The sequence below is a fragment of the Ooceraea biroi genome, chromosome 3 (genome assembly GCF_003672135.1).
Source record: "Ooceraea biroi isolate clonal line C1 chromosome 3, Obir_v5.4, whole genome shotgun sequence".
In the NCBI taxonomy this organism is placed as follows: Eukaryota; Metazoa; Arthropoda; class Insecta; order Hymenoptera; family Formicidae; genus Ooceraea; species Ooceraea biroi.
In genome coordinates this window covers 5,064,135-5,086,296 of record NC_039508.1, presented here as the reverse complement: position 1 = coordinate 5,086,296, position 22,162 = coordinate 5,064,135, and the positions used below count along the sequence as shown (strand labels likewise).

General features: G+C 46.8%; 1 protein-coding gene across 1 annotated transcript in view; it reads right to left on the bottom strand.

Moving 5' to 3' along the window:
• Positions 1-22,162, bottom strand: part of LOC105288120 (protein turtle) — a 227,363-nt gene that overhangs the window by 22,143 nt on the left and 183,058 nt on the right. Inside the window, exons 9-13 of the mRNA XM_026968303.1 lie at positions 15,756-15,981; positions 12,683-12,961; positions 1,568-1,855; positions 948-1,357; positions 336-607 (exon numbers count right to left, since the gene is read on the bottom strand). Of these exons, the coding sequence (XP_026824104.1) occupies positions 336-607; positions 948-1,357; positions 1,568-1,855; positions 12,683-12,961; positions 15,756-15,981 (1,475 nt within the window). The remainder of the gene's footprint in view (positions 1-335; positions 608-947; positions 1,358-1,567; positions 1,856-12,682; positions 12,962-15,755; positions 15,982-22,162) is intronic.

The window sequence follows — 22,162 nt, the reverse complement described above, 5'->3', positions numbered from 1 at the left end:
GCATGATCATGATAGAAAATATATCAATTTGAAACTATCTACTTATAATATTTTCACTCGCGAATCAAGATATGGAACTCCCTCATTCATTCTTTAATATTTATATATAATATTTGCCAACGCAAATAACATCATGCATCTGAATTTATTCGAACTCGGATAAATGGAATCGAAAAGATTCCATTTACAACGATATTGCAACACGTGCAACGCAAGTAATATTGTTTGCAATGCTAGGAGCCAATACTCTTTCTTATTCCCGGGTAAAGCAATTATTCTCCATGCCGCGTGACTTAAGTGGTAATACCTATCATCAGCCTATCCTGTATACTCACCAGATAGTATAATCTTGCTTGTAATCAGGACCGCCGGAATAGCCTGGTAACCAAGTTAGCGTTACCGAGAATTGCGTGGCAGTGCCCGACACGTTGTAAGGTGCATGGGGTTGCGTGCCCTCGACGATCAGCTGCGTCGAGGCCGAGATGGTGGCGACTTCGTTGGAGGCGACGCATTGATAAAAGCCAAAGTCCGCACGCCGAAGGCTCTCGATGGTCAGATTACCGCCAACGATCTTCGCGCGGTTGCGTTGGATGGCCACACCATCCCTCTGAGATCATTTCGGGAACGTTTCAGAAAATAGCTCGCCGAAGAAGTACAATCAATGCAAAACGTTCAAAACATGCAAAAGATCCAAACGCCATTAAAATATTCATCACGTAATTCAGGCTTCGGCTCTTTTACGTTATCCGAGCAATTGAGAATAATAGAGAAATGTTATTACGATTGCCATAGATTATAAGTGACAAGGAAGGGAAAAAGGAGGATGGTTTTAATGTACCAACATGGCACAACGATAATAATAATACGACATGCGAGAAATATAAATATATGATGATACGAGAAATTAATATAAGCGTGATATATCTTTTCGCAGATGTATGTAGTACCCGATGCCATTGTATCGTTGGTTTCTGGGTGCCCTCGGCCTCTTGAGCGTCGCAGTGCATCTCGACGGTCTCGCCGACCTTCTTCGTGTACACCGATTCCGGCTCGAGGGTGAAGACGGGCGGATTTCGTACGAGGACCTCCATCGCGCCCGAACTGCCCTGAGTGCCTTGGGCGTTATAAGGCGTGCAGGTATATCTGCCTTGGTGATTCTCATTGACCCGTGTAAAGAGCAGGGAGCCGTTGTTCATGATAACGATGTCCTTTGTCTGATAAGGCTCGAGTAGGCGCTTATCCTTGGTCCAGGTCACGTATTGCAAGGGCGGATTGGCTTTTATGTAACACTGGACCACACCGGCCAGACGAAACGGCAGGTACTGGACAGTGGGTGTGAACGTGACCTTCGCCGGATCTGAAACACGCGAAAGGTCCACGTAAGAGACACAAAACCATCATTCGACATTTAACACCTCGCGATCTCGCGATCGGACTCGCCGTTCGAAGCTCTTTCAAAGTGTGCCACTTAATACCCTCGTGTCTACCACGCGTACCACGCCTTGAATCTCAATCTCCCCCGATTTCCCAGTTCTAATCGTAAAAACGGATCTTATATCGATCTTACACTCGACGTTCAGGTAGGCGCTAGCAGTTTGAGGCTCGCCGATGCCGTTCGTGACCTCGCACAGGTATTGTCCGGAGTCATCGGCGCTGACGGGGTTGATGATCAGGCTACCGTCCATCTTGATGGACACTCTGGTGTCCAAGGAAGAAACTTCCGTGACGGGGGCACCTTCGCGGAACCAACGCACTGTCACGTTACCCGGGAGAGCCTTCGCCTCGCAGGAGAACTGCACCTTCTCGCCTTCTAGCTTCGTTTGATTCGTCGGCGGCACCATGATGACGGCTCCACCTGCGTTGGCCGATAACATGTTCTTATTCGCTATACAATCGTATCGGAAAACGAATCAATGAATCGATAACAACGAGATATCAATTATGCTCTGCGTTCGTCCGAGTAGAATAATGTAGTCATGCTCCATGCTACTCCCTTCCAACAAGCATCTTTAAAGCTTCGCGCCAAAATAAAGATTTTGCGGTCGCAATAGCGCCGCCTCGTCGCGCATGCGTAGTACGTCTTCATTGTGTTTCTTGTTCTCCCGAATAACAGCATCGTATCCGCGTGTGCTTCCCCTTTTAGTGTACCTAGGAAGATATTCTCGCTACTCAATCGCGTGGACGCGATCTTCTTTACGAGGGTAAATCGAACGGCCTGTTGGAAATGCTATCGCATTCCGGGCCAATGCGCGAGGAGCGTCAGAGGATCTATGGTTGCAATTCTAACCTCTCTAACCTCTTCTCGGACGCCATTGCGCACGAGCCAGGGACATCGTGGGACGGGACGCCGTCGGACAGGACACCGAGATGATCACGTACGAGATATTTTATCGATTGTATGTCAGGACTACGAATCATTACCTCGAGTTTGATCTTGTCCACCGATCCTTTCATGATCGTGAGGCTGTCCAAAGAGACACGCCAACATATATAACATACTTCAGTCTCGGACTATGAACCATTACCACGAGTTTGGTCCTGTCCACCGATCTTTTAATGATCGCGAGACTTCCCACGGTGACGCATTCAACGGTTTGGCGCATTCCAGTCTCGGACTACGAACCATTACCACGAGTTTGGTCCTGTCCACCGACTTTTAATGATCGCGAGACTGCCCACAGAGACGCATTCAACGGTTTGGCGCATTCCAGTCTCGGACTACGAATCCATTACCACGAGTATCGTCCTGTCCACTGATCATGTAATGATCACGAAACTGTCCATGGAGACCCGCTCAAGAGTTTTGGCGTATTTGGTTCTTGATTTTAGAACCCTTATGGGATGTGACCCGTTATCATGAATTACCATGAGTTCCAATGAGTCTGATCTTGACCACGAATGAAAGGTTACATGATATTTTCCTTTCAGAAGGTCTCCACGGACGTACTAAAAATGCCACATATTTCGGAACGTTCTTCCATAGTATTCCTTTCGGAGCAGTGAATCCGGGTTGTTGCTGCATTCAAATGGATTTGATGAACGCCCATCTCGATGGTGCTGCCACGACTCCACCCGTCCATGCCTTCATTGCAACAGCTTGATCTTTTGTATTCATATTTAATTGTATATCTTCTACATGTATTAGCGCTACACAGCAGTGTGGCAGGCGTTATGCTAGCGACTTCAGCTAACAGAGGCAAATACTCATTCCTCATTTAAGGTATGGTCGACGCAGCCTTTGCTTCCAAGCTATCTTGTCATGAGACAAGGGCTGTACCTCAATCGACGAGACGCCGTCGAGTTCTCAAACGAGACGCACTCGATTCCACCGTTCGGGGTGGCAGACTGCTGGCAGACTGGCTGGATTGATATCTCCAGATTGATTCGTGGCATCGATTGATTTACCAGGAGGAAATCTTTACGTTTATTGCCTTACCATTTGGCCTCTCTTCGGTCCCGTATGCATGTTACAAAATAATGAACGTGATCGCGACATTACGTGCGAAGGTTTTTTTTTGTTTGCCATTATCTCAATGAAGATTACGCCGCAAACGTATAAGAGACCTTCCAGCTCCTTGCTATTTTGCGTCTTTCGCATTAATCTACCAACTGCGAGCCTGTTCCAGGGCAATGGAGACAGTACTTACGTTTCATATTACACTTCTCCAAAATGAATATATTCCTTACCAGAGGACAAAGAATAGTTATAGTCACACGATTGCGAAGATACTACACTATGCAACTGTGCAACATTCGAGAATTTGCAGGCTCATAGGAATACTAAATTCCATTTGCCGAGCAGTTACAGGTCGCAGAATAAGTTACGTTTATCGCCACTTGAACGACCGTTATTATAACGATTCTCTTACGTCTTTTTTTTCAGATGCTTTACCTTCAGATTTGGGCGCGTCTATGGGTAAGAGACACATGCACGCTGGTGGTCAAACCAAGGACAATGACAGCACATAAATATAACTGTATAACATATAATTTTTTAGAGTTAAAAGCTAAATGCTTCCTCAGATCTTTCGTGGATCATCTATACTCCCAAGACATATTACTTCATATAGATAATACGACAGCCATTGCAAAGTCGATTTGCAATTCTGTGAATCTCAAAATTTATGTCTTTTCCGTCTTACATTCGGTCTGCCAATAACGTTGTGGCAGACAGCAAATCTCTTACAGTTTCAATTGAAACTGGGTGGGAGATTACTTTCCCCTCTTTCGCAATATTTCAGAACATTTGATATAAACCTCTTTGTGCTTTATGTCAACGCATCGTGCAAGATCTTAGTTTTTTGGTTTCTAGGCCTGTTTACGGCCGTTATTGACGCTGTTCTTTTACATTGGAGTGAATTTTATTGTTTGGCCTTTCCACCTTTTCGTATTAATTCCTAGAGTCGTCAGAGATGGTCACTAATGCAGCAGTGAGAGTTTTTCGTAGTCCCTACATGACCAGCAACCGTGGCTTCCCTTTTTTCGCAAATTATGCATTTCAGGCATACTTACATTTGAGCCTGGCCTTCCTCTTTTCATCTCTCCCTTCAGGAGTCAACACTCAACGTGGCCCAACATTCTCCTGATTGCAGGGTTATCAGGCGCACATTGTACCGGAAGCGATTTCCGGCGGATTCGACAAAGGTAGCCCTGGCATCTCTTATCACTTCAACTTTTTGACCAGTATAATAAACTTATCAGGCTCTGATGGTTCTTCTGTAACGGACGCAACAGTGACTGTTTTAACTTCGTACACCGCTAGTCCTCAGTATTTGGCCGCACAATTTGATAATAGCTCGTTCTACGGGATCCTCCATCCCTATTGGTCAGTAATATCGTTGACAACAAATAGTGGCATTGGCTCCAGCGAAGACATTGGATAATTCTTCAGGGGAGTATCCGTTTTAAATCTTTCTAGACCGACGTATGCTCTGACATGAAATCCAACGCCTGTTATCGTGTACTTGGTCTCTTTATAGTCACATGACGACATGCGTTTAGAACTGTTCATTCGTAAATTCGCCACACTGTCAATTTTCGCATCAATCCGTGGGTTACAGACGTTGTCTCTAATACAACGAGTACATATACAGTTCCTCGGAAATTCTGTTCTTATTAAGGTATCAGATCGAGTTATGGCTTGCGAGATAGACCCATGTGGCTTAGGATATACATCGGAACAAACCGGAAGCTCCTTGTCAGGACTCCTCCGGTCTTATTCGTTATTTTTAAGCACTCCATATGGAAGGTGTCTACTCAAACAATTGGTAGATGTATTCGATTAATCCTCTCTGAAGGAGGAATTGTTACTTCTATATTTTCTATACATATCACTCGTTATGCTGGGACCTCTGTCCGCAAAGTCTTAACATTAAGGTTATTCGTACAGCGGCAGGCTGGTCTCCAATCTTTTCTTTCGAAAGTTTTATATTGAGCCTGTTCTGCCATTGTCAGATGTTGCACGAACAATTAGTTTACACAGTTATACTTCTATTAAAACAAGGGAAATTAATTTAATATATTTCCTTTTCATATTTTCATAAATTTCAGTTGACATTGTCTGTCTTTACGAGACTCTTCATACTATTATAGTTTGTATTATTCATATATATTATACGTTCTAACCTTACTTATATTCTAGGCTCCACGTCACGTATTTTCGTCTATGGTATTACATATCTTTTCATATATTTCGATTACTATTGGTTGCCTCCAAGCGATTACTTTACATAGTTCGACTTTTATTTCAAGGCGTTACATGCTTCTTACCAGTTGCATGTATTCCATTTCATTCAATATATAATAATTTCATCACTATAGAATTTATTAGTTCGCCAGTGGCGACATTCAGATTGCTGATATTTTATTGAATCGATCGACTCTGACACTCGTCTTGAAATGTTATGAGTTGTCAATATAATAATTTAAGTTTTCCATTTTTTCATCTCCTTCACTCAATATTCTCTATCTTCAGGAGATCATTCATTCTATTATATGTTGTGTTACTTATTTATATATATATATATATATATATATCGTTACATATATATATATTCTAATTGTAATCTTCTTTACATTCTGTGCTTACAGTCTCATCTTTTCGTATCTTTGAGTTCCCATTGGAACTCAGATTCTCCAGGAGATGTCTCCAGCAGATTATTATTAAACAATTCGACTTTTCTTTAAGGAATTACATGCTTAATGCCATTGGCGTATGTTTCATTTCTTTTAATATTTTCATATGGCTCAGTTAACATTGCTTGTCTTTAATAGATTATTACTACTTTTATAATTTCTATTCTTCGTACATATTATAATTTACAACCGAACTTATACTCCAGGTCACATACATTTATATGTATTTCCCGGCTGTCTCGCTAGAATCAGCCGAGATTACCTGGTCACAAATCGTCAGCTTTGAATAATTACATTATTCTACTCGGACGAACGCAGAGCATAATTATATGATCAAACGAACTCCTGAGTGAAGTTCGATCATAATTATGCGTATGCTTCGTCCGAGTAGAACTCTCCCACCCTCACCCAAGGAATACTGTGCACTTCTTGTTTCTTCCCCCTTTCGATTTGTGACATGCTTTAAATCATAAGACGTACTACGCATGCGCGGCGAGGCGGCGCTATTGCGACCGCAAAATCTTTATTTTGGTGCGAAGCTTTAAAGATGCTTATTGGAAGGGAGTAGCATGGAGCATGACTACATTATTCTACTCGGATGAAGCATACGCATAATTATGATCGAACTTCACTCAGGAGTTCGTTTGATCATATAATTTCCGTCGTCGAACCTAACGTAACCGTCAACATCAATTCGCGTCGTTTCATCCTGAAACTGTGGCGGTGACTGGCCGGTACCATTGGTCGTTTCGCCGTCAAGGATTTCCCGAAGGAGCGCGGCGCGCCTGAGAACCGAGCGGAAAGCGGAATACCATCGCGTTTTCCTTCATCGATTCTCGATAACATCTCTCTCTCTCTCTCTCTCTCTCTCACTCGCCGGTTAAAAGCTATGACAGACAGGCCGCGAGTACGCCGGTTGAATGCAGCCGATCTCGAATTTGCCTTTCTCGAATTTGCCGCGCGATACCGTTACGCCTTCGAGTCGCGTACAGCTCGAGTACGGCGTTCAACAGGGTGCATTATATTTTCATCGATATCCGACGTCGCCCACGCCCATAGCCCCGTCGTTTACGCCCCAAGAATTTCAAAACTTGCGGCTTCGCCCTCGTCGTCTCACGAAATATCTCGGCGCATTATAGCGGCAGATCGATTCGCACCGCACAAAAGACCGAGTTCCACCGTCGTGCGACGCGATTCCGCGGCATTTCCCGTAATCCGATCTATCGTCATTCGTCGGGATTACGAGAAGCCTTGTCGGCGACAGGGTGGCTTTCGATCGTGTGACCATACGCGAAATTGTCGGGGAATTAACGGCATTGCGACTCGCGATGGATCACTGGATGGATGATTGGACTGGATCACGCTAAGGATGCACCTTGGCAACAAGATCGCGCGATACGCTTTGCGGTTTCCCGCGTGTGCGGGAGAAAAAACGTTTGTTCGAGATTCAACAAACGTCTCGCCAGCGTGAATTCCGCAGCGCGGAACGACGAGGCGATTGTCCGAGCCGCAATCGCCGGCGATGCATTTTAATTTTTCGGATATACGCGCGCGGTATACATATCTATACATATGTGTGTGTGTGTGTGTACACAGATACACAAAATACATACATATGCGCCTGGATTCGAGATTGTCAGTTGACCAAGTAAACAGAGTATAGGTGTCGCGCAAACAACGTGTAAATTTATATACACACAAACGCAGGCCGCGCGATGCACCGGGCGCCCTGATGCTGCAAACATATTGGCGTTTGAGCAATTAAATATTTGACAGATCGTTGTGGTGTTTGTTGCTCCCGCGTATCGCGGCATAATTGAATTCGAGATTGACGGAATATCTTTTCGGTAGGGCACAAGCGTCCGAGCATTCGGCGAAAGTCGTGTACCCTCGACCCAGGAAGGACGTAAGGAGAGCTCCGGCAAGCCGCAAGAAATATGCGTACAGACGGAAATTCGGGAAACGGGGGTAACGATATTCTAAGCTCTGCCCGATGTCTCAATATATTGCAGCCGGTTGCTCCGCCGAAGACGCGACGCAATGCGCGGTGCAACGCGACGGAGCGACGGGAATAAATGTGAATCTACGATCTTGATAAAGGCGCGAAGCGCGGAATGAAAACTTGTTGCTCGGCGAAAGAAGGAAACGGGGAAAGGGACATATAAGGAAAAAAAATCCCCTCGTATCTCCTCGCAATCCTCCGTCCGTTCGTTGCATTCAGATCCGAGCGCGCGAGGATTTACGCAATACCAATCAAATCGGATATTTCCATTGTGTCATTCGTTTTATTCATTCACGCGGTACCACCTCCCGCTCGTCTCGAGTATCCTGAAGGTATCCCTTTTACCATTCGTCTGCGGAAATGACGCTTGCTTTTCATCCCCGAGCAGCTGCGACGATCAGCGTGATATGGACTTTAAATTTTTAATCATCTGCGCGCGATACACGTTATGTCACGATCCACGAGAGTTCGGGGGATGTTTTATCGGAAGAAAGTTTGTAAAGTTCTCGGCATAAATGAGGGCAATGGAATCGCGGAGAAGATAAAAGACCCAACGCGTGCAAAGGGTCCTCCCAAAACTCGCACGCGCATTACGCGCGATCGTTAACGATGTTGTTTTTACCAAATCGGAGTTGTGATTTTCACCGATGCGGAGGGGGGTTTACGCGAGAGGTTCGGACTCATCACTGCTCGTTTTATCGTCGCGATCTTGTTCTCTCGAGGATACTTGAGTATTTTCTGGAAGACGCAGCAACCCCGGAAACACTTTTACAGAGAGATTATCGAGCCACCGTTGCCGCATCGCCGAACATATTAGCTCGCGGTTCCGCTACATTCTAGATGCGGAAAGTGTCACAGGGTGACAAATTTCAGCGTTTGCTAACCGGACGAAAATCTTGACAAACTGGAACAATGAAATTCAGAGAAAGAGAGAGAGAGAGAAGGCTGGAGGGCAGCGAACCCTCATGCCAAATACACACATCCGTAACAACGCGACGTCGTGCTGCATCACGTTGCACATCGTAAATACGTGCTAGCACGGGCATGAGTGCGAGACTCTGCAAATGGAGCAGTCGAGATGCAGAATAAATTCCAGAATGACTTATTCTCGTGACGTTTACCTCTCGGTATCTCCCTTCTCGCGGCGAATTTTTTCTTCGCCGTCGAAAGCTCAGAGATACGAGAGATACGAGACGAGAGTTTACTTCGTATCTCACTAAATCCGCAAAGGTAATCTCTGCGAGGATATCGTGGCGGGAAATGCATGCTAAAAGAAGAAGGTTGAGTGATAAATAAAATGTAGACAGTAACTGTCATTGCAAAACGGACGAACATGTTTGTTAATTTACAATTATATTTATATAATTTCACAATTGTTACAGCAATGACAATAATAATCACTCGCGAATGTTCGCCGAATTTCATTCCTTGCCTGCGAGCTTTAGAATGCGGCCGTCGTTTTGAGTGTGTGGACGTTCGCGCCATTGCTTAATCCATTAAATAAGTATCTCGCGAACCGAGCCTGTAAACCGGCGCGAAAACATGAGACGAGATGGTAAGACAATAAGATGATGAAGACGGATGTTCCGGTAGTGGCGGTGGCTTGTGCCGCTGGTGGCGCGGCTTACAAATTTGCAGTGGTTGTGCCGTCGCAACGAGCGACGGTGCTGTGAAAAAAGGAGGTGAGAAGAGCGGAGAGAGGGCACAAAAGCGAAATGGAACAAGAAGACGGCCCGCGGCGAGGGGGCGAGCCAAGTGCGGCTGTTGGCTCCGGAAAAACAAGACAAATCGCCTTTTAACCCCCATTCCCTCCGGAACTCCCTGCCGGTACGGGAACAGCCTTAATTGGCTGGCGAAACGAGCGACGTCCGGGAACCTCGCTGTAACCACTTTGCCTAACGCGAGTTTTATCGCGACGGGGTAGAGGAGAGAGTGGATATCGATATGAGTGAATGTATCGGCTCGTAAAATTTATAGGAAGTGAGAGGGATGCGCGAGACTACGGGGCGATCCCTGCTACTGCTTTATGGATGCATCGGTATGCTCGGCGTCTTCGATCACAGGGAAAACGTTTCCGTTCGCGGGAAATGGACGCTAAAACGGCTATACGGCGCGATCGAGATTGCAGCCATATTGATATTTTCCTGAGCTTTGCTTGCGAAACGATTACCTGGAACGGTGCGCACCTGTTCGTGCGCAATATCGTAATCGCTGCGAGATCCATCGGGGAGACATTAGGTATTGGTCAATAGAATCAACGAGAACAGAAGAGTTCGGCAGCAGATTTTCTATCGTACAAACGGAAATTTGGAAGAATGATCTTTGAAACTAATCATGAAGAGATTATTAGGGCGTAAGAACTTGATAGTCAAGTCGACAGACGTGCACTCTTTTCCGTTAGAATTACACCTTTATGCGTGCTGCATGATGAAAACTCTCTTCATAACATTAGACGAACATGCGACGCGCGAGGACTCTCTCGAGAAGGAGAGAGAGAGAGAGAGGTGGCGGGGAGTTGAGAGTTAATTAAATTGGAGATAGTAAGATGCACGCGTAAATCTTTAATTATTCCATCATGCTGCGCATTAACTTGCGGATTTACTTTAGGTGTTTTACGATCGTTAAGATACTCGCGACTCGTCTTGGTCGCGAGCGTGCTCGTGAAGTACAGGTCACAGTTTTTACGATCTTTTCAGTGGTACCTTAGAATTAAGGGCAGCACTAAACTTGCGATGTACCGAGCGATGATACTTTAGATCTCAGTCGTGGCAGTTCTCTTCTGGTTCTCCTCCAGCCCACCTCCAATTTTCCTGGCACGACTTTGAGAACTTTTGCGAAATCGCTCGTAAAGGAACCGTTTGTTATTCTGTTTGGAGTTCGCCGAATGCGTCGCAATCGCGTATCGCAAAGATACGCGGTGGATCGTGGTTACTTGGTCGTGAGAATTCGTTTCCAATTGCGCAGCGAGCAAAACTAGAGAGAGAGAGAGAGAGAGGACGGCTCACTCGCCGTTCGCCGATCGATAAGCAACAAAACCGGCGGAGCTAACCGCGCCCGCTTTAAGATATTTTCTGACATGCAGATTATTGGAATTGCATTACCGGTGTTCGGCCGATCGCTGATTACCAAGGGGTATCTGTTTCTAATAACGGCGCGTCCAATAATTACCACGGCAGTTTGCTGTTTATTAATTATCGGCCTGGCAGGCGGCCGTATTTTGCGTTATTCTCTTCGGATGTCGATCGCGGATAATTAATCGCGTCCACCAATGTCGGGGCAATTTTCGGGAGTGCATTAAAGTGCACTTACCATCGCGCGATTCATATTATAAAGCCGGCCCCCTATATACGGAAAGACGCACCCTTAGTTGCCGGGGTTACGGGAAACTAATCGATCGACTTTATATTTATGTTCGGTGAGGAAAAAGAAGCGGAGCTACAAAGACTCGTTTCCTTATTAGCTTTGGTACAAAGTATCTTCTTCTTTAATTAGTTTACTCGCGTTATACCGGCGCTCCCGACGCTCCGTTCTTTTCCCCGTCGGATAAAGGCGGAACTTTTATGAAATATTCTTTAATTATATTTTAATTACGCAACTTATAACTACCCGGAAAGGGGGCATTTAATTATCGGGATGAAATAAGTTCCATCGTCTACAGTGAATCTACAGACTTGCCCTCTCTCAGGACACATTCGCGTAACGATCGAATGACCGGCCGTAATAGACGACTGATCGATTAGCATGTTTGTAGGGATTTGAGCGGTCGCTTTACGTTCGCTGCTTTACGTTTTTCAGTTTCAGAAAAATCGAAAAATCGGCTTAAATGCCGCGTAACATTAATTATTCCGATCGTCGTCGCGGCATGATCCGTTTATCCGCGAAACTGTGCGAAACGAAAGCTGTGCTGCGACGGTTTTTGCGCGTCACGCGGCGGACCATGTTAGATTAAACGGCCGCACTGCAGTACTAGTAATGCGTTCTCCTGTCAGACGGTAATACTTAACGGCGCACGCTAACGTTCCCCGCGGGATATTACCGAGGCCAACAGAAAGGGGGTTATTATATTGTTATTGTTTCGTGGCGAGATCGCGAAACAGACGGCACTCGTGACCCGCATTAATCAAGTTATTATACACGCGCACGGCGATTTCGAGGGACTCAAGTCCCAAGTGAGTCGACTCGGGTGCAAACGGAAGACATTCTCGAGAAGTGAAGAATAACGAAGAATTTTTATGCGCAAAGGCGGTCGTACACGTGCGACGCGGATACGCGCACCGCTTCGTTTATTACATACATAATTACGTGGTCGCAAGCATCTCGGGGGCGCCCGCTGAATCCCGATGCGACACGGCGTGCATCCCCAAATGACAACGAGATTTAAATGAAAAAAGTTTAATCTCGCGTCCGCGTGCGCGATAACGGTCGCTTCGCTGTCGAATGGCGGAAAGGCGAAGGGATAATTTATTGCTCAAGTTCGCGCGAGACGAGATTGCGGCACTCAGACCGCTTCCGGGGCTCGTAATAAAAGGAGGATACTATGCTCACCCGCGACGACGACGCGTGCGGTGTGGCTGATCTGACCCTCTCCATTTCTAGCGAGGCAGGTGTAATCGCCGATGTCCTCGTTCTTGATCGTCGAGAGCCTGAGCTCCGTGCCATCGTTGAATATCCCGACGTCCCGGCCATTCGGCTCGACGGGATTCGCGTCCTTGTACCAAAGGAGCTCTGGCGTCGGAGTGCCCTCAGCCTGGCAGTTGAGTATTATCGCATCGCCCAGATTCACGTAAATCATATCTTCCGGCGTGATGCTGAATCTGGGTGGTGCTGCGAACAATGGGGATTCAAATGATTATTAACATTGATTAGACATACCACGTTGATATCACGTTATACACGTCTTATCCTGCTACAATCATGAGCTTAACTCTAAGGCGCCTCATTCGTCGGAGCGTTCGTCCCTATCTCGAATTGATCGAGCGCGGCTCGAGATACGAGCACGTTTGCGAAATCATTTCCTGTTTGCGCTCCTCCACGTCGTGTGAGTTATTTTCGTGACCCCGTAATGCGCTGGTTTCTTCTGGTTTCGCGTGAGTCGAGTTTATTTTTTCGTGCGCAAAGAGGAGATGATGCGTTTGGCACTTGGACATAACGGCGAATGGCCGCGGGAGAACGACGTTAGGAGAACAATCAAGCCCATGAGCAAGTGGACATTTAGAAAACGTTCACCGTGAAATCCCGTCGCGTTTTTACCGTCCAACCCCTTTACATCCCGGGAAATCACAATGGTTCTTCGTCGCCCATCGCTCGTGACCGGACGATGACGTAAGGAGCGTTGACCATTCTCTCCCTTTTCCTTTATTTTATCTTTCTCGCTCGTTCCAGGATGGTGCAGCGCCGCACGAGAAGGTCGACAATTCCGCGCGAGTGGATGAAGAGGTGGAGCGCGGCGGGTAGAGTGATGAAAAACGAGGGAAAGACGAGGAAAAACGAGCGATTGAAATAATGCAAATTCCACGTCGCCGTGGTAGTCGAGGGAGAAAAGCGGTCCTTCTAGGGCGTTGGTTCCCTTCGAACTGCGCGTTTCTTTCGCGACACAGAATTATTCCGTCGGGGAAATTTTAATCGGCGTGGACGCGCGAGAGATCTTCGGCTCTGTCATGAAACGAGGGGTAGAAAGGGCTCAATTAAATATTTCTGCAGAAGCTCTACGTAGCGAATATCTTACGAATTGTTGCTGTTCAAGCAAATCACTCCTCGCATTTCCGGGAGGAGGATCGCGATCCGCCGTGGACGTTTTCTCACGTTCGCCGTTATTCGACGAGGAATTCTAATTTCGAGCATTACGCTTCGAAAGATACAGTGGCGGAAATGGAGGAAGAGTAGAAGAGGAAAAAGAGTAAAGTGACGCGAAGGGATGCGATGGTTTATGACTCTAACGCGAGTAAGCGATCGAATGGAGCCGCCTACAAAGTATAAAGGGACCTTAAACGCTTTCTGGTGCTCTGAGTATTTTTCCTTTGATGCCACTTGCGGGTCTATCATCGTCGTCATCGTCCTTGTCGTCGTCGTCGTCGTCGTCGTTGTCGTCGTTGTTGTTGCATGGTTGTTATCAAGCGTGGCCAAGGATTTGGCAGAGAACGGCGAAGAAATTGGGAATAAGCGGAACGGGCTGGCGAAGAAGGGGGGGGGGGTGGATGAGATGTGACAAGGGAAAAAAAGAAGACGACAACGCGACGTTCTTCCCTAAGCCATCTAAATGTTTCTCTTCCCTCCGGCCACCCGCCGTCGTTTATAGCCGAGCAAAACGTGGCAATAAGTTTTTTCCTCTCTCCGCCATCGCCATCGTCCCTTCTCTTTTTCTCTTTTCTCCTTGTCCGTCTCATTTCCCGTCCGGTAACGCGATCTTTTCGTGATTCTCTTTTCCATTTTGTCTCTCATGAACGGGGATGGATTTCTTTTCCAGAGACCTCGCTGAACCGATGAACGCGAAGGGCAGTGAACGCGACTGAAATCCTCGGCGCTGAGCAAGCGAGGAACATAACTTTCTTCCCGCACGAACTTGGAGAACGCTCGGGAACGGGAACGTGACAGTGTTTGCTGAATGTACAAGTCGCGTACAGCCGCTTGGAGGAATCGGCGGCGTCCTCTTGTGTGAAGCGCCTTTTATGATTCGCGTGCTTTCCTTTTCCTGATAGGAAGTCACGTCGACGGAAAGCCCGAAGGCGACCGAGATGAAAGGAAGCACGACAGAAAGGAGAATATTTTCGTATACTATACCCGCCGATGTTTAACCAAGCGCAAACGGAGGATATTCCGGAATTTTATGAGTCACGGGGAATACGCGAGCGCGCGTGTATTCCTGCGACCGGTACATATTTCTGACAGGATCTATTTCCATGATCGAATTATCGTTAACAGACGCGCGTAAATTAATGCGAATCGACTCGGAAAATACCTGAGGAAAAATGACTGAGGAAGCAGCAATGATAGTATACGCGATATTATTAATAAAGGTGCGATGCACATTGTTAATTTTAATCATGATAAGCGAGGCACTATGATGAAACTATGGAAAATTGCATTCTTGTGTCTGTGCGTGCCGTGTTGCTGGCGCGTAAAACTCGCGAGCAAATTTCCAGCAAATTTTCCAGAACTGTCCAAACACGGTCGCAACTTACGCGGTTAACTTTCCACAAGTGTTGTAAAACTATATTAGCTGAAGTCGTAAAATCTTCTTAAGTTCAAAATGATATTAATGTGACTATTCAAAGCTGAAATAACATAACTTTATCTGCTGCAAGTTGGATAAAACCTTCGAACAAGAATGCACTTAGCGCACGGCGAGCGTAACTTGTATCACTAGCGGACAATCTTAAATGAATACTGAATATTTTTTCCGTTCTCACACATACGATTCATATGAGTTGTGTGTATCCTGCTAATTACGTCGTGCTTGTTGATTCACTCCTTCGCGCTCGGAGAGATACGAATTGAAATTATTATCACAATCCGCACTTAATTAATTTCACTTCGGAACCACGAAGCGCGCGATTGTCGCGATTGCGTCTGACAATCCGCTCCGACAAGAAATCGGCATGAAACGTGGAGAATTACTTACCGTGGACGTCTAAGTGAAACCAGGTACCGTTCTTGTGACTGTTGGGTGACCTGTTGAGGAAGACGACCTTGCACTTGTACCATCCTTGATCGCTCTCGCGGATATTCGTCAGATTGAGGCTAGCCTGGCCGTACGGTGAATTCTCGTTCACTTTCGAGACGCGACCCTCGTATCCTTCGCCACTGTGGGTCGGATACGACTCGTACCATATGTATATCGGTGTCTCCTGCCCCTTGCACCAATACCAACACTCAACATAATCGTGGGATCGTAATGAACGCGTGTAAACCGGTGCGAGCGCTCGATTTTGCCTATTTTTGGTGGGAATATTCCGCGATAATTGTCTGACAAAACGCACGGATTCCAATAAAATTCATCGCGTCGATCTTGAAAGTCGTTCGAGAGAGTTACGGACAGGGAGACTAATAACTTGTACGCGTTTCTTCGGAAACGCTTGAGAATCATCCCCCGCGACGCGTGGTCCGACCATGTCCGACTACGAGGAAAAACGGACAGAGGGGGGGGGGAGAGAGAAAGAGAGAGAGAGAGAGAAACGGTTTATATATTGTAAAACTTTTTATCTCTCTGGGAAGATCCGAAAAGCTTTCTCCAACGATTTTATTATTATTGCAAAAGGTGGCTGAAATTAAATTTTAATCCCGCTTAACGGGAACGAGTCGAGACGCTCTTCATTATTCAGGCGCACTTTCTCTCGCTCTTCCTTTCCTTCTCTCTCTTTTTCTCTATTTATTCTCTCTCTCTCTCTCTATTCTCTACACGCGCGATCAGATCTCGTTACTCACTCGCACCGGTCGTGGATCATGAGATGATAAATGATGAGACAAGAGATGCAGCGTGTATGAGGGGGTGAAACGACCTACGGGCGTTATCTCCGCGCACGTCCGGGGGTCGCTTGTTTTCCCGCGCGAGGAAAGCAAGGCGTGACGAGAACAAGAAGCGACCACGACGTCTCCACGAGAACTCGCGCGTGGTAACCCCTCCTTCGAGATGCATTCCCGAGGGGTACCGCGGACGCTCGTTCTTCCGATCTTCCCGCGTTCGTTCCGTTAAACGATTCCGTGAAAACGCTCATTTGCACGTTCAAAGGAGCAATAGTGCAACGCGGTCGTTCCTGTGGACGGCGTCGTAAGCAAGGGGGAAACTGCATGCCGGATGCGTGCATTTATTGCGCGATCAATAACATAGAACGGCAACATACATAAGTACTTGTACTTGGAATTAAACGTGCTACGGGGAACGCGAGAGGGAGGAAGATAGTGCGGGAAAAATTCAAAGTTCTGCTTCGAGGTGTACGGAAGATCATTGATCGAGTATCGTGATGTTACGTGGCTCGTAAATCTGTTGCTATGGGATATCTAGCAAAGAGGATGCAAAAGAGTGTGCGGATACGGTTGCTCGGCAATGTTGCAAGTATAAGCGCACTCGTTCTATTATGCGACATTGAGCACGGTACAATCTATGAAACTTTCAAGTTCCGATGAAGATTACATGTCAATAAAGTCAACCGAGATGTTGTGTGTTTTTACAATGTAAGTTATTCGTTATGTCAGTTAATATTAATTAATATTTCATATAATAGCTACATGTACATTGTAAAATTTTATTATGTCCATGTGTGTAAACATGTCAGTGTGTTGCCATTTTCTAAAGCAATGAATATGTGCAAAATATATACAACATTCCAAATGCATTAAGAGATCCATGCACATGCAAGTAGAGCGTAATTAATCTATTTGAAGAGTGTAAAGCTCCAGTCAAGCATGTAAATGCAGGAATTAACGAATTAACGAATTAACAGTACCGACAGATCAAGCGGAAATTTTCATCGCGTTAATAACAATGTAAGCCAGCGTTTAGTCGCAGGCGCAATTTTAACTGTTCGTCGTTTCGACCGAGCTCTAATCGCAATTCAGGTTACGAGGGGGCCCGAGAGGATCACGGTTTATTTTTAGCGGTACCGGTTTAGCGGTGTCGTCTCGTCATAAAGAAAATGTACGAACGATATGCCGGGCATACGGAGGTTAGTGTCGTTTTATATATGCCTCATTACGTCGCCATTGCGGAAAATTACGTCCTGTTAAGCCGGATGCTAAAACTGTCGGTAAGCACGTATATCTGAGTGAGCCTGTGGAGCTAAAACGGCCCGTGTAAACGCCTGCATTAAAATCCGGGGGCTGCGTTATCACCCGTATTAATGCATTCGCTTCAAGACATTTAACCCCGAGCAACACGGCTCGCGGAAGATCCAGCGTGATAATGTCGCGCCGTCTCTCTATATACGGCAACGGATTTAACACGGGGGTAAGAGGTGGCAGCGGCATGGATTTAATTAGTTGTTCAATCGCGAGCTGGCGAGTTCCGAGACTCCGTATATCGTATTCCATTTTCATTGCGTTCCGTCGCATGCCAGTTAATAACAATAACTCGACGAGCATGACAAGCGCGCAACGAGATTCGTTATTATTGAATGATTCAGGGTGTATTAATTGGAAATTATCATCACTGCCGGGAGACTCTCTGTCGAGGAAACGAAATCTCCAGGCGGAAACGGCGTCGCGACGTTAATCGCCCTAGTCCTAGGCATAAGGTGCGCCAATAAATCGATTGGATTCGCGTCGGATCCGCGCGGGGGGGGAGGAGGGGAGGGGAAGGGGATAAAATTCTACAACGCTGGTCCAGTCTGCAGCAGTTTGCGAGCCACGTAAACTGAGCGTGGTCCGAGCGTGGATCGAGTCAATAGAATCGAAAGTCCCATGCCGCATAAATCCCGCATAAGTCGGCGACTGGCATTCGCCGATGTGGCAGAAAATTGCTCCGAGATACATACAGATCGCTGGCGTTTGGCACGTGGGTAACATGGCGTTATTTCGTGCTTGCCAGACGGCGATCCGCCCGCCATCCCTCTCCCGCGCTTCCCCGGAAAGAGGAGAAAATGGATGAGAACGAGAGGGGGTGGCGCGTCGGGTGCGGAAGAGTCGCGTGAACATGCCGCGACGGATGTGCCTTATGTTGGGCATTGACTGCCCTAGTTGACGGTTTCTATTTCGAGCCGCTGGCCTACTTGCGCCGGCGACGACCACCGACGACCTCGACGGTGGTGCGATGACGACGACGACGACGACGACGGTGCGCAACCCTGTGATTTCAATATTATTCTCGCTGGGTGGCACATCGGAGCGTGGACACCGTTCAATACCGCGAAGCCGAATGGTTTTTGAAAATGAATTTCGTTCTGATGCGTTTGCTGTACCAAAGCTTCTTTGAACTTGCACGTTTATGCTTATTAAATGACCGGAAAGAAGATTGCCAGTTTCCATTCGCTCATTACTTCGTCTCGTCGCATTCTCCTGTCTCGCTCCACGATACAAGTGATCCTTCACGCCGAAGGATTATCCGCGCCGCGTTCTCATCTGGCAGGGGATGTTTTTAGAGTGTTGCCGAATGTAAGGGGGAGGGGGGAGGAATTCATAATACCAATCGTACTGTGCAACAAGTACTTGCAGCTTGAAAGAAATCCGTAATGGATAAAATGAAAGCTTGACAAGATAAATTAGAGGAGCACGCGCGAGAACGTTCGTGACACAGGGTAAGGGACGAAGGGTTGGCATGACAGAAAAGAGGAAAGAGAAAGAAAGAGAAAGAGAAAGAGAGAAACTCGGATTAACAGGCGTACAGCAGTAGCTGATAAAGAATGGCAGAAGTGAAAAGTGACGGGGGGGTGGCCGGCATCGCGAAAGGAGATCCATGAAACTGGAATAAATTACAGTACTGAATGGTACTCCGAGGGGATGCGGGACCTATTTTCTCGTTCTTTTCTTAGCGTGCAGACTTCGGATCGCGCGTGACAACGATGGCAAGGCACGCGGGAATTGGTAGAAAGGAGGTACGGGCAAAGTAGGAGAGAGGGAAAGAGAAAAAAAGAATTTCTGCGATGGGGGTGGTGCACACGCCTGGACTGCCGAGGCTTTCAGTGAATAAGTCGTTCCCTTTCGCGTGAGTGCCGGTGCGCCGCGTTTACACGTACGCGCGACAGTCATGTGGGTCACTCGCCTCCGCTTTATTTTTCATCCCTCTGCTTTATTCATGTGACTCCGGCTTGCTCTCGCTCTCTCTCTCTCTCTCTCTCTCTCTCTCTCTCTCTCTCTCTCTCTCTCTCTTTTTCTTTCCTTCTCTTCCTCTCCCACGGGTGGATGCGCCGATGAAATTTAACACGGTCGGACACATACGTGACCCGAGTCTGAATTTTTGAATAATAAAGAGAGCAATGCTTTCTCGTGTCTTCAGTCATACTCTTGTTCCGTTACGATCGCGGAGACACTTTTGCATTGCGAAACAAAGGGAGACTCGCGCGGGAGGAGCACGGTGTCTCGCGAAATCTCGCATATTTCACTCTGCAAATATTTTGTATTAAATTAACGATGTTATTTTTGTTTGGATTGGATTGGATAGATTTCTAATTATGGAGGATATTATTTCAGAATTCTGTCTACAAAAGAGGCGGAAGTGACGTGAACGGCGTGCATGGTGAATATTGAGTATCGACGCGAGCATGCTTACTGGCTAATAATATTTATCTGGCCGATAAAGCCGGTTTATTGAGAAGTGAACGTGCCACGCTGCCTTCTCGACAGGCAACGCGCGTTGGGCGACGCGTATCGATAATTCAATCTCCGTGGAACGTCCGCAGGCACGGCCAACAAAGTATTGATAAACTACAAATGCGCCCGTAACTTCGTTTGTCTTATTTTCCTCGCCCGTAAACATTTCACGTTCATTTCCATCCGTGATCAAAATATCTCACCCTGCATCGTTGCATCGAACACTGTCGCAGCGCAGCGAGAAAAACACGCGCAAGACCGATGTTCCTCCGAAACATTTTTATGATGGGGGTGGTTTCGCGCGATGAGCGCGAATTTGCCACGCGACGCGACGCGTCATTGTTTGCCGAGGACGCAAATTGCCTCTTTACAACAGTGGACGTAAATCAATTAAGTCGGTGAAAGCGCCATTTTCCGAAGCGCCGTAATCAAACATTTAACCGGTCGGAGCAAACCCTCGGCAAATTGAACTCAATAATTCAGGTCGGGTAACAGTGCAATGTAATGGCGCATAATGGTAGCCAGATAAAACGGTCTGACGACAAGCGAGCCATGACGAGGAGGGCTATCCGCCCTAAGGGGCTGAAAGCTACCCTTCGTCGCGACGCCGCGGGGTCATCGCCGGCTGCGGAACTTATTGCGGAAATTTTGATAATTCATCAGCCGAGCGACGTCCGGGGGACGCGGCCGAGTGCGCCACGAGACACGCGAGCAGGGTTGATATTTAAGGTGATTGTCGTATCCTCCGAGACCGAGACGAACGTGGGGCTAACCGAACCGGTTAAATATTAACGAAGGGGAGTTGACATTGCGAAACAGCGAAACGCAGCACTGACGCTCGACCGGAGCGGGCGAGAGGGATTGAGAAACTGCCTCGGCAATTAAATTGAATTGTCGTCGCGCGTTGCAGTCGGTGCACGGGGATGAGGAGGTGAACGTTTCCAATGGGATAGATTTGGTAAATTATTATGCAGAAATATACTGCGGCCTGGTTGATACGGGGATTAATGGATAAGCTCCGCGGGTAGATTTATATGCATATTCAATTGCATTATTAATGCACGCAATGTTATTATATTACAAACTCTGCGGTATCGCGGTTATCGCGCAGCCTTATGTCGCAATTTTAGTGACACTAATTATTATGCAATGTATCGGCGCGTCGACTTGAGCCGGCCGCTCATGAAAATTCATGAACGGCCGCGGGCTCGAGCGCGCGCGCGTGCCCGTGCGCGTTCCGAGTGTTCGATTTGAATCTCGTAAAAATCGAATTTATCATTCGTACTTTATCGGGCCACTATCAGGACAATAATAGTACAGCCGGAGAGTCGCAATCCCATCGCGTATTCCACGTCTCCCGCCGCGGTTAATGAATATTTCAGGGAACCGCTAAGTAGCGGGTGAGCGTTTCTGCGGAAACGTTATTAGAGATCGATATCATTTCCGCGAATTCTCGATGGTAACTGGCGCAGGGGTGAAGGGACTTTGCAGGGAGATACGATATCCTCGCGGGTCGATTTACAGAGAAAGTTCCGGCTGATCTTCTTGCCGAGCTGGATGTACTGTATCTATTACGGAGAGCAGAGATGAATTGTCTGCGTTCGGATTATATTTCCTGTGCTTCTACGTCGCCAAGAGTACTGTGGATGTGCGGCTGTAATAATGACGCGTGCCATTCACAGTTTCATAAATCACGATTTTATTAATACGACGATAATATTTAATATACTGGGAGTAGTATCGTAGAAACAGTGTTCTATCAAACGTTTTCTATCATGAAAGAAGTTT